General features: G+C 43.9%; 1 protein-coding gene and 1 long non-coding RNA gene across 2 annotated transcripts; both read right to left on the minus strand.

The window, feature by feature from the left end:
• Nucleotides 1-390: 390 nt before the first annotated feature.
• NPS (neuropeptide S) lies at nt 391-8,235 on the minus strand (the record flags this gene model as incomplete). The annotated part of the gene is made up of 4 exons (XM_082486380.1): nt 391-600; nt 2,953-3,034; nt 8,134-8,181; nt 8,231-8,235. 4 exons carry the CDS (start codon nt 8,233-8,235, stop codon nt 391-393), a joined length of 345 nt encoding a protein of 114 aa, XP_082342506.1.
• Nucleotides 8,236-8,277: 42 nt separating this feature from the next.
• On the minus strand, nt 8,278-13,371 carry LOC309674636. Its single transcript, XR_014269411.1, has 3 exons — nt 13,357-13,371; nt 9,408-9,481; nt 8,278-8,339 (listed from the first exon to the last, which is right to left on the minus strand). It is a non-coding gene; the product is annotated as an uncharacterized lncRNA (long non-coding RNA).
• Between the last annotated feature and the right edge of the window lie 269 nt (nt 13,372-13,640).

The following is a 13,640-nucleotide window of genomic DNA, read 5'->3' on the forward strand; positions in this document are numbered from 1 at the left end:
TACGGCAGAGGAGGGATGTCAGGAATAATACCGTCAGTCCTCCCGACAGGCTGCGGGCACACACCTATTCACAGCACAGGACTAATTTTGGGTTAATCAGGAGCAGGCTGATTAAATCTGTAGCTTTACAAAGAAGGGGAATTAACCAAATGAAAACATTCATTTCAATACAAAACTTTATGATACTGTAACTTTGGAAACAAAGCCCTTTCTGAGCAATCCCATCTGCTCCACTTGGCTTGTGCTCTTTGAAGCAAACATCTGTTTACATGATGAAGACACGGGTACATTTGTCTCTCTTGGTTTTATCATAGAAAAGCATTAAAATGATTTTAAGCGCAAAGTTAAACATCAGATGCTAAAACCGGGACTGTGGTTTTGAACATTTGCTTATGACTTTGCTCTTCGAAAGGAAGTTTTTTTAATTCCCGATCCAACACCGTTGCGAAAGGACCTTTTATTGAGAGGCATCTCCAGGTAAGGCTTTAAAAAAGCCAGTTCTTCATTCCGGCCCACCTTGGCTAAGCAGTTATTCAGCAGGACGAGGCAGTAATCAGATTTTCCATGCAGCTGGCAATTCAAATAAAAAGGATTGCTGCTCTGAAGATAAAAAAGAAAAAAAAAGAAAAAAAGAAAAAAAGAGAGAGGTAAAAAAGGGTAAAATTATGGATTTGTGTATTTGTCAGGTCTTGTTCAGTATAAAAAGCACAGCAGAAACACAAAACCAGTTTATGCTTAGAATGAACTGTTATTTCCTAAGGATTCATCATATTCAAAATCAGCTTGGTTTTGTAGCTTTCTAGAAAACTCAGCTGTGGTATTGCTGGTATAAAATACTGATACTGTTACAATTATGTCTAAGGTATGAAACGAATCGTTTTCCGTGATGTTGACCAGCTGTGACATGTAACACAGTTTCCCTAGAGTAGCCTGCATGTTTATTGCTGTAAAATGAGATTTTTTTTTCAGTTAACAATGAAACCACATCTTGTTGTCACTTGTGTGAAGCCATGTAGTTTAAATGACGGATAAGAGAAAATGAAAATACCTGTAAAGCAGAAATTTGGGAGAGGAAGCTTCCTAGCAGTTACGACTAGTTATGGTAGCAGTTATGACTAGTTATGGTAGTCGTTATAACTAAATTGAATAAGCACAAAAGAGCAATGGGAATTTTAAAAAGTCTGGATTAAAATCCAGATAGGTTTATGTATGTAGGTGTTCCTCTCACCTGCGCTTCGCAGTATAAAAAGGTAAACTACCTTAAAAAGTTTTGCAAATTTAAGTTGCATGTACATAAACGTTGAATTTTAAAGGAAGCATTTCCTGGCATGTCTATAGCTGCTCTGTGCCTCTTTCACCCCCTCGTGATTTACCAGCTTGCTGATTGTCTATCTAAAAGAAATACTCTGCCATCATTTCCAAAGCTGTGTACTGCGATCTCGCTTGGGACACGGTTGCACGCAAAGCCACGGGGTTAACGCCTGCCTTCACTGGAAATGATGGGAAAATTGCTATTAGCTTCACTAAGATTAGTTTTAATTCAGTATGATATTACTTTTATTAATACTGGTTAGTACGTCACATTTTTTTTCTGTTCTGTGCATATAAAAGGAAGATTAATGATCCTTTCTGCAAGGAAGAGCGTGCACTGAGCCCGAGGAACCGAGCAGGCACGCAGCTCGCTAACCACACAGCTTCTCTTCCCGCTGGCCGGGATTTTTTTCCCCAGACTGACGTTTCTCCCTGGCAAGAAGAAATGCTTTCTGCAAGAAACACAGGCACAGAGAAATTCCCCTTCGAATTTTTATTGGTGTCTCCCAACCTATTCAGGGACTTACCCTACTGTACCAACGACTGTTATTTCGACACGCAGGATATTCATTTATGTGAAATAATCAATGAAACTCATTTTACCCATTATATCATTGCCATAAAGAGATCCACTAAGAAACACGGCTAGTCACATCAAGCTGTGTCTAAACTGCCCATGATCAGAAATGAAAGATGATTCAGCATTTACAGAAGTAAAAGATAGAAAGGATAGGTTAAGGCTAACGGGGACTTCACACCAATAAAATAAACAGCTGCGCGAGTGGCCACCGTTTCTGCTAGCCTTAATGAAGAGATAATTGTGCAAAACACATCAGAGGAAAGAAAGAAATCTGAACCGTGGCCTCAAGAGCTGATTTTACAGCAATAAAGAAACAGAGTGTCTAAAGAAGACTTTGTCCAAAGCAGGAAAATTGAACATCATTAGAAATAAAATATCTCATTCCACGTTGGCAAAGTCTTAAGTGGTGTATGCATAGTTTGACCAGTGATCTGTCACGGTAACCTGGTCGAGATCAGCACCTGAAAGGATATTACCATTATTTAAGTAAACCTGTGCACTTCTGTGCTATGGGCTGTTCTACTTTCTTTCATAGTTTAATCAAATTTGTATTGCCGATTCCATGCAATAACTCTCCATAACTTTATATAACAATTTCTCCTTTACCTACACACCAACAGTGACAAATAATTTTACTGGCTTATAAACTAACTAGCAGTAAGTGGAATTAATACATATATCTTATTGTACCTATTTGATACAGACAAGGAATTTGGACGAAATAGAGAGGAGATATTGATGTTTTTCTCTTTTCCATACAGTATTTCAACTTCAGCAAAGGCTCCCCACACTCTACATTAAATATGCAGTAGATTTCTCACATGATTATTTTAGAGGCTTGCATATTTTATTAGTAACTAAAGCAAAAATTGAGCTATACTCCAGAAAAATTAGGTAATAATATTTAACCAATAGCTTTAATACAAGAAGCTTCTTTGATTTTATAAAAAAACAACAACAACAAAGAAACAAGCAACCCGAAAAAAAAATAATTTAAATAAAATAGCTATTTAAAAGAAATGAAACATCTGATCTTCAAGTAAGTAGGGAGCGTGACTTACCATGGAAGGGACAACTGGGTAACCCGAGCACACAATTGTTGTTGAGATCCAAAGAATGAAAACAAAGTTTAACCTGCATAGGCTTCAAAGAAAAACTGAGATCGGTTAAAATTGACAACAAAATCAAGCAAAACTACATGCGTACACATAAACACACAAACAGTATATTTCCTCCATGCACAAAGTAATCTGCAGTGTCTTTACCTGATCATTTTTTGCTCAGGAGTGCATATGTAAGTACATGCAGTTATACTACCAAATTCCTCACGTATCCTTTCAGTTCTTTCTTAGATGACCATTTTATACCAGAGTTCAGGAGTGAAAATGTCATCAAAGCTGATTTTATTATGACTAATTGGTCCTTGTTTGGCCTTTTCTTCTTGTTAAATGGGAAAATGGCAAGAACACGCATTCAGCTGCCATTATGAAACTACCAATTGATTTCATTTAAAGTGTTCCATTAAAATGTCTCTCAGGTGAGTTTACTGTTAAGTCTGTATCATCATAGCAAATACGGTCAAAGGTCTACAGATTTCAAAAATACATTTCCAGAATTTTTCACTACTTCCAATATATCATATTAAGACCTTGTAAAGCCTGCCTCCAAGGGAAGAACAGTGAAAGTGCGCTTTAAGTAGAAAGTTCCGCAAAGAATCTTATTATACTCACAACAGCCACAATACATAGAACAATACGGTTTCTTCTTTTTCTTCCCCTCCTTTTTTTTTTTTTTCATGCTTAGCTTTTAGTGCACCCAATTTTTAAGTGTTTTTCTTAGAACTTAAGTTCTTTGGACATTAATTTCTTCTCTTGCATGCAAACATATCTTAGCCTGTGTTAAATCCATACAATGCAATCTTCTGTAGGATTAATAGATTCTGATAATCTCCATCAATGTAGCAAATTTTTAATTAATGTTTATAATGGGTAAAATGTTTAAGAGCATCGTTTGTCACTGAAACAAATTTAATTGCGCTACATTTAATTTAACTGTATAACATTTTGGGGAGTCCTGTGGTTTATATACAGAGTACTGTAAGAGTCCCACAAAGTCTGTGAATTTTAGACTGCACAGGCAAGGGAACGCTGAAAAAAAATTGAATTCTTTTTTTTCTTAGAATAGCAACTTTAAGGATCTTTTTTTGACAGTCACCCAGCGTCAGCCATGCACGCCAGTGACTCAGCAGCCTCAAACGCTGCATTTCCTTCAGTGTTTACACTGAAAAATCAACGTACGAGGGCTCCAGAAGGCAACTCTGTGTGAGTCTTTGGGGACACCTGAGCTGTTATAAATTATGGCAACTTTAGCTGGAACATTCAGTCTCCTGATGTAGACGCATTTAATTCCAGAAGGTAGGAAGCACTAAGGCCTTCAGATAAGACCAGAAGAAATACGGTGGTGTGTAGGAGTCTTTAACTCTTTTTACAGAAAAATTCATAATTTGATCTCAGATTGTGGTTGAATATTTTTTCATCATCACTGTACACGCCGTTGCTGCTCGTGTCAGTGGTTGATATTTAAAAAGTACGTGTTTGTAGTCGCTGGTAAAGTACTTCAGGATTCTTCGGGACCAACAGGACTACAGAAGTATAAGATGAAATTAGCCTCATTTAAACACTGCAGTAAGCAATCCATTTACAAAAACCGCCAAGAGAACATTTGACTATTTGCATATTCAGTATGTGTCCTCTTATTCAGAGAGAAAATCCTTTCGTTTGAATTGAACATCCCGTTCCGACTCGTACAGGACCTCCAACTCCAACCGATAAGCGGATTAGCCCGTGTTTCTGCTGCAATGAAAAGCACGTCGGGCTGGATTCTGCTTGAGCGTACTTCAGCGTCAGCTTTCATTGTATCTGCGTTTGGTTTAACTCCATTCTCATACAAAATTAACCTTCACACAATGTTATTTGTGGAAGGCGAGGGACAAGAAAAGCCTTGTGATTAAAGTTCAAGATTTCTAGGTTCAGTGTGGAGTTCAGTGACTCTCTGGGTAACCTTTGGTTCTTGACTTAGGTTTTTTAAAACATGAGTTGATCGAGTCCCTGGTGACAATCCACTGTGCCTGGTCAGTACCTCCTACGCTTACCATTATCACATCCCTTTAAAACAGTGGATTTGGCCACAGTTTTAGCTCATAAGCTTTGGACGTGAGAGATGCCCAGAGCCTTTCTCTGTAGGCACCTTCAGCATGAGCAGGTGGTGAGAGGACAACCAAGCAAGGCCACCAAGCAGGGGCCAGCAGGGAGACAGCCACGTGGGCCCGGACAGGAGGAAACTTTGAACACCATAGGAAGGCAGCTCTTGTGTGACTTACTAAGGTGTGACAAAATGATGATCAAATGCGCTCATTAAGGCTGTCTGACACAGCAGGTAGGAAAGGGAAAGAGGCTCCTATGGCAGCAAATCTCCCGAGGACTTTGCAAAACCAATCTCATCGGGTCTGAACGCTCGGATGAAGATAATGGTTAACCCGAGGGTCTGCACGTATTTCATTCATGCTCGTATTACAAATGCTCACAGTAAGATCTTTCTTAGCAAAATTCTTGAGCCTTCTTTCCCAGTTGCGCCTAAAAGTCACCTCTGACAGACTGTGGTCCTTAGGACCCGACTCTAAGAGGAGACGGGCACGTAATGTTTGGGGTTTTTTCCCCGCAAAATCCAAGAGCAGATTCCACCTTTTCAAAGGCTTTGAGGAGCTGAGCAACCACAAAAGCTCTCGCATTTGCTTCTCGCTTCTTTGAGTTTATTTTTTCTAGCTATTCAGGATGCAATTTAACACACCACAACTGTGATTTACATGCATAAAGTGTATATGGAGATTTAGATACATTCAAGATATTCCCACTTCAGGTCTGGATGAATCAGGTTTAACTGAACAAGTGGCAATTGACATTTCTGTCTTTTACTCTGTCTGCAGAGCACCCAGTCTGAGGCTTTGCTCCCAGGTAAGGTTCATTGGCAGGTATCATAGGTCATATGAATCATTAAGGACCATAATAAAAATTCCCAGCATCCATCAAATTTGCATTTTATGAGAATAAATTAGCAGCAACCTCTCCCACTTCCCTGCAAAGCCAACAACTTCACCTCTCCCCTCCTGCTTGCTTTGTTAAAGGGACAGTGTATTGCACCTCGCTGCTGCTCTCGTTTGGGTTCCCCATGAAAAACATGAAACGCAACACAACGGCTGCTGATAAGCCCATCGAGCCTTGCAACTTAATGAGGTTAACATGCCTATAAGCTTTAGAACATGGTATTTCCCTCCCCCTTCACAGTAATAAATCGAAAGTGTTTAAACTGTCAGTGTGTGCCTTTGGTAAGGGATCACAACAATAAAAATGAAAGAATACACCAAAACCTGTCTGCGTGGTCCATCGGTATAACCCCAAGCATTACAAAACCATAGCAGGTTAGTGGTCTGGATAAAGGCAAGGTGCTAAATCTTGTTGTTCCCCTCTAGGATGCTCACAGTGAAACCTCAGCATGGCTTTTGTTGGAGACAGCTGCCCGGATATTTTGCTCCAAGCTCAAATGTTTTCTTGCTCTCAAGTACATCAAGAAACCAAAGAGCCAGGATGGTTTCCTTTGAGATCATGGCAAGGTGCAAAATAGAAATTAATCATACTCACAGCCTATAAATGTGTTTCTGACTCTGTGATATTAGAAAATCCCAGCAAGTCGCAAAGACAGAAGAAAAACAGACGTCTGAAAGCGAGTTTATTCCTTCAGTCGTTATCGCTGTGTTCTCAGTGCCAGCAAGGGTGGTGAGGTACAACCAAACCCTTCGCTTCCACCACTGAGATCTCATCTACAGGGGCACAAAGGAGCTAAAAAGTTGCTGCAGATGCACACTTAACTATTTCTGTGCATTTACAGGTTGCCCAGAGAGGCTGTTGAGGCCCCATCCCTGGAGGTGTTGAAAGCCAGGCTGGAGGTGGCCTTGGGCAACCTGGGCTGGTGGGAGGTGCCCCTGCCTATGGCAGGGGGGCTGGAACTCGATGATCTTCAAGGTCTTTTCCAACCTAAACCATTCTATGATTTCTCCGCCATGATTTTTTCTACTCCCTTTAAACTTGGTTGTGCTCCAGAACGAGCACGGCCCCGGCTGACCGGCTGAGGGGTCATAACGCCAAACGCTGCGGCCGGGGGGAAGCACGGCTCTTGGCTCCCCTCCTGCCCTCGGAGATTTGACCGGGCAGAGACTGACCATCTCTGACCACCCCACGACCGCGCAGCACTCGTGCCGGTGGGCTGCAGCCTCTCCTCTCTGTTATTTACTCTGCTGCTGTGCCGCCACGGCGTTGGCACAGCGGTGCTCTCTGCGGAGGATGCGATAGTCTCATCAGAGGTCAGGTGCGTATTTTCCCGAGTCCATCGAGGCCCGCGTTGGCCGCTGCGGATAAGCAGCTCTCCGTTCCTCTTTCAACTTCAGAAGTTCTCCAGAAGGAGAGAGGCATTTATTGGATTTCATTCTGCTCGCTCACGCTGCCGCCCGCGGAGGGAAGTCCTGTGAGCGACACGCCGCTCCAGCCCCCGGCAGACGGGGACGGCGCCTACGCTGGGCCCTGGCACCGCAGCCCTCGCCCGGCAGGCGCACGGCCCCCTTGTAAAAACCTAATTTCCGATGCAGACGTCGTTCCGCTCTCAGCCTGCGCTAGCAACGTTTAAGGCTCCAGCAATGCACCGAAAAAAAACAGGAAAATGAGAAAAGGCATTAAAGCAAGACGCAGCGGCGCCGCTCCTGCCTGCCGCTCCCTAAGGGCGCCCTGCTCCGCTCGCTGTGCCTGGGCAGAGGCTCGGCAGGAGGAGGTGGGCAGCAGGCGAGCGGTGTCGGACCGCGTAAGGAGCAGGGTGCGAGATTTGTGGGCATACGGACAATGTGAACCTCGGGGTGCAGGTTGCCACCCGACGTGGAAGCGCTTCCGCGTCATCGGAGCCGTGCACGTCGCTGCCACAGCAAAGGGGATGAAGCTGCGGTCCCATCCCCCGTGCCAGAAGTAGAAATTAGCTTTAAAGTCACATTTTTCATCCTACCTCAGTGTTGGCTGTGGCATAGTCACCATCCTCTGGATTTTAAAGTCTAAATCATCATCTATAATTACATGTATGTTCTTTTTCCCGGCTACAGTCAACGTACACAGAGACGACGTGGGCAGAGACAGCGTGAGTTTCCTTACCTGGGTCCGCTGGTCCCACTCCCCCCCGTCACGGGGCAGAGCTGCCGACTGCGTCAGACTGGGCGGTGATGTAAAACCTGAGCCGTCATCACCAAACGTCATCATCATCTCCCACAGACGGCGGCGCACGGCACCTTGCAGGCCCTCTGCCAACCGCACAAATGTCCACGCGCCTTCTGCTGATGCTGCCGCATTCCTGCTGCGGTCTATGGGAAATGACAAGAATAACGCTTTTGGCAAAAAAAAAGATATTTAAACATGGCAGAAAAGATTTCCGATTTATAGACTCTCTTGCGTTTTTGCCAGATTCCTTAGCGTGCCTTCAGTAAAAACAATCTGCAGGAAGTGCGACATGAAAAACAAGCTCTCATTATTCTCCATGCACCACCACCAAATGTTAAACTCATTTGATAATTTATCTGGAGGTTAAAAAAAAAAAAAAAAAAAAAAAAAAAAAAAAGCAGAGCAGACAAAACTTGCTCAACCCATTAAGGGGAGACTCAGCAGCGGAAAAGTGGTGGTAATCAACATTTTTGCTATGCTTATTTGTGCGTGCCAACATAATGTATGCATTCAGAAATTTCTCAAATAGACCCTACAGGAAGTTGCTGCCTAAGAAAAGATGTCAGTGCTGAGCTAAAAAGACACCTGTCAAAGCTGAAACCCAATTTCTGTTCAGATGCAACAAAGATCTGGATGATCTGAGAAAGCCTGAATAGTTGTTGAAGTAGAAGCAAGAAAGAGAAACGAGCCTAGATAGACAAGAAAAAGCAATGTTTTTTTGAGGGGAGAGAGGAGAAAAGGATGTAGGAAAGTCTGATGTGACTTAAGAAGAGGAGATCAAACTTTAAAGGGATCAAACTTTAAAGGAGTCGAGGAAAGCTAACGTAAATAGTATAAATAGTAGGGAATAGGGAGAAAGAGTTGGATGGTTTTGAAGGGCATAATTCTTTATGTGTGTTACCGCACTGTATCTCAGGGTTCTCCAGTGGATAAGGCTAAGAAAGACAAGGAAAACTTACCCGCTCTTTTTTATTATGCTAAGATGCCAACAGAATACTCCGGCTTGAGCAAGTTTGCATATTGTCGTCTACAGAATCTCAGTACAAAGCCATTTTTTTCCTGCTCTCTAAGTCCTTGAGTTGTCATACCAACAAGCGCTATGTCATTTGGGAATGGAAAAGAGGGAATGACGCAGGGCAAAAGTTAGTCACAGTCGCACAGCTAACCCAATGAAACAATTATGGTTGGGAGGCAAAAAGTGGGACACAAACCTGCGGACCTGGAGTAACTGCAAGGTCAGTGAGGAACACAGAGGATGCCAAATGCTCATCAGGACACTCACCATCTACAGATTGGACAGAAAAGGGTGAATTGCTTACACCTGAGCAGGTTTTTATGCAATCTGGAGTAACCTTCAGGACGGAAAACAGGTCAGCTGGATGCAGAACATCTGTCTACAGTTTCATTTCCTCTACAAACAGTCCCGGTCTGATCAGCTGGGAGAGAAGCAAAGTTACTTCTCACTTGGCACAGAATTAAGAGAAAATATCCAAATCACAACTCAGGGGTGGCTCATTTCCTTGTGAACAGGCAACATTTGCGAGGCAGAAATCTCAGCTGTTCCACAGATTAGCTCTTGGCATTTCTGGAGAAGGGTAAGATGCCAGTTTAAATTTGTGACACGAGACCTGAAGTACCTTTAGGCAATAAGCGGCTACATCTGAAACAGCAGTCATCATTTGTAGGAGGTGAGAGGACACACCTTTTTTCTCCAAAATGCAGAGCATTTTCCATCTGTTCTTCATGCTCTTTTAACTTACTGCTATTTTCTTTCTACTTGTCTGTGCCACTGAATAAACAAGGGTATTGCAGCCTCTTTAAAGGAGGCATCTTTTTCTGCAAAATCCTTTTGACAGGAAGGGCCTTCTCCATAAAGACCTACTAAACAGAAGACAAAGAGGCACTGAACCCTAGAGCAAGCCCCACATCGTGAACATACCTGTGCTTTCAAATTCGCTGGTAGGAAGATAAAATCAAACTACGAGTCTGCCTTGGTCTGCCGGCAGTGGAGGCAGAGAGGCGGTACGAGGCATCGGGTACCTCTCGGTACCTTTGGTACTCCATGGGTGACGGCAAGGAGCTTCACTACCTTGCAAAACACCAGCCCCAGATCACTACTTGGTGACAACCGTTGCTTATAAAGGTCCTCAAGTAGGAGAGAGGTAATGTTGCTGTCATACAATTCGGTGCCCAAGCTGAGGTGCCTTTTGTCTGAACACGAGCTGCCGAGGAGCCCGATTCTCCCTTGGGTTCTCCTCCTCTTATAAAAGGCTTCATTCAAAAATACCACGTGCCAAAAGACAGAAGAAGTTTTGGTTTTCTCGCTGAAAACCCGTTGCAGCTGACTGGATTTTTCTTGCTCTTTGCAAGCATTTCTTCACACCTAATTATGTTTTAGCACCCAATATAAATCCTCAAGAAGTTACATCTGCCTCCCTTAGTCTTCTGTTGCTTGCATTAATACCTAATTTACAAACCTCGTCTCTCTCCCCGTCTCCACCTTGCGAATTCCCCTTTAAGCATCAGGGGCTTCATGGTTTTTTCCAACCCATATCCCTTCCCACAGCTGCAAGTTTTGGGGGTAGTCAACTGCTACTTATTAATCAAGAATACAGATTCCTACGAATAAACACAAAATCCAGTATGAGAAAAGCTAACATAACCTCACTCTCCAGGGAATAGGAACAGCCACAAACGCTGAGGATGAGGGTTGTTCTCTGCGGACGGGACAGTGGATATTTTCTGGCTACTTACTACAGAGTTTCACTGCTCCAGTCTCACAGGAAGAGTGCTGAAGACACAGTACGTGAAAAGGACCAGCTCTCCATTCAGCTCCACACTGTATTGACTGCCAGAAGCAAACATGTAGTCCACAAAAAACCCCTGTGACTCCTTTTTCCCTCCAAAGAGCCCGCCCGCCGACAGCCAGTTCTTTCATTCGAACAGTAAAAGTTCATGCTTTTAAACCCAATTCCCATCACACAAGTACACTGAAAAAATTCAATGATGGACTTTAATATTGCCCTTTTCAATAAAGACTGAGCGAGTCCCAGCTGTGAGCAGGGAAGACAGACAGGGTGTAACTTTCAAAGGGGCTGAGGGCATCTTTTTCAAAGCAAGGAGCACTGGGAGCTGAAGGACTCGACGGTGCAGCAGCGAGGAGCACACGTGAATCGATACTCCACGGAACCGCCGCGTGCATCGCCCGCCTGGTCCTCAGCACCAAATAACCATGCGAGTGTGGCGGGGCCCAAGCTGTCTCAGCAGGGTTGAGGGGTATAGGGACCGTGCCCTGGGGACCAGGTGATGCTGCTCCTGGTGCTGCAGTGAGCACCATCTCCACTAGCTCTGGGATCTCTGCACAGGGCTCCAGCGCCCGCCACGGGCCCACCCTTCGTCATTACTTCATGAGATTGGAGATGCTCCAGACTACTACAACAAATTATGAATGAGCAACTACGAATGCGAAGCTCGCGCGGTTCCCAGTCTCTTTACCGCAGCTGGAATGACAGGACCACATTACATAGAAGAGATCCCTTGAAATTCGAATAACCCTACAGTTCTCTGCCTTGCCAAATTTCATAATATCAGCATCATCTAAGCCAACAGGACAGGAGCTAAAAATACCCTGATTCAACTCATCGCAGGCTTCTGATATAAGGGCAGAGTCTCTTAACATGTGCTCTTTGAAAGTGTTGAAGCTTGTGGCCTTAGGGCATGTCGTACCGCGGGCGTACCAAGCTACCTCAGATACCGATAGCTGCGCATCAGAGACGTGACCAACAGGCGCAACCCAAAGCTTTCCCATTTCCCTGGAACGATTCACAGTTCAGCCCTACCGTGGTCTCTTGGTGAGCATCTCAGAGTCCACATGTGAGTTTGCAGTGCCAAATTACACACTATGTTCTTAAGCCACATCAAATTGCCTTTCAATCCCTGTAGTTCACGGGCTGTAAGCCGCTTTTTCTGTTCCAACTGTCAGAGATGGGGACCGCGGAGCCTGATCACTTCGAATTTCCCAGGGCTATTTTCTAACCTACAACCTCTCCCAAAGCCCCGCTGACACATTTGGGGTGGCGTAGCATAAACAGGGGCTGGGGACGGAATTTGAAGAGCACACTGTGTTCATACAGACTTCATGTTCCCCGCCATCGTTCTGAGGTCAGTCCCATTTTCCGCAAGAATGCATGCAGTACAAGAACAAAACGTATTTACTATGTTTTTTTCCCCGGCATAAAGCAATCTTTTGATTCTCCCCTTTCTAATTTTAGCCATGGGGGTATTTTTTTTTTTTTTTTTTTGCTCTTGTATCACTAATATTTCTCTTTGGAAAGGGATGGTTCCTGGTTCCCCTGCCCATCTCTGGACCCCGAGCAGCACGTTTCACTGTCTTCACGGACGCTATCATCCATTCAATCCCAGCTGGCAGGTTGTGGCTGGGCTATGCATCATTCCAACCTAAGCAGTCAAATACTCTTTGTTCTGGACAATACCACAGCCAGGAATGACCTTAACTTCAAGAGGAAACACCCCAGACTAGTCCAAACTGTGTTTGTTTGTTTGTTTTTTAATCTCCACAAAGCATGGCAAGGCATGTTTGCGGCTTGCAGGCTCGCTCGCACGAAGAGAAGCTGGCCAGGCAAGCCCTGCACCCTGCTGTGGATGAAGATGTTACAGTTGCCTGGGAAACCGCTCCATGGGATCACTAAAATGTATTCTATATGTTTGCCTTCAGATACGAGATTATCACCTTGTCTATGAGCAGTGGCAGGAGAAAATCCCGACATGGGATAAACTGAGACTGTAACCTGCAGAACCCAATTAACTCTTTTATGGCGTTAGCTGAAATTTCACGGAGCTAAACCCAATATAAAACGCCTCATGATTCAACATCAACCACATCTTCCCCGAAAGAGTAAAGGTGGGTTACAGTTAGAGCATCTCATTACTTTAGAGCATCTCATTCCTCAGCAAAGGACACGTTTTAAATCCTCTGGTATGTTATTAGCTGCAAGAACTGGCTGAGGTGAGACAACGGACCTAAAATCAGAGCAGATGGGATTATTCAAGGACTGAGAGCATTTATTTAGAGTCAGTACTTGCAAATTTGGATCATTTTATTTTTTCTCTATTTTAAGGAAGAAGACATTCAGTACTTACAGAAGGAGCACCTGTAGGTAGCCACCAACCAGCCAAGCAGGACGGTGGGGTACGGTCTCTGCTTGCTCTTTCTCACCGCAATGAGCAGTTCAGGACTCGTGAAGACCAAGAAGTTAGAGCTCTGCCACATTCCTTTCCCAAGGTTTTCTCTGGTCCCACGATCACGACATTGCACACAAAACCCCACAGACTTTATGGTGAAGAAGTTCCTGTAAGAGCTGGCAAATGCTAGTTTGGGGGAAAACAGGCTTAATAGCAAGCAGGAAGGAGTAAGGAATTAAGGT

This window comes from Vanellus vanellus (genome assembly GCF_965231255.1).
Source record: "Vanellus vanellus genome assembly, chromosome: 7".
In the NCBI taxonomy this organism is placed as follows: domain Eukaryota; kingdom Metazoa; phylum Chordata; class Aves; order Charadriiformes; family Charadriidae; genus Vanellus; species Vanellus vanellus.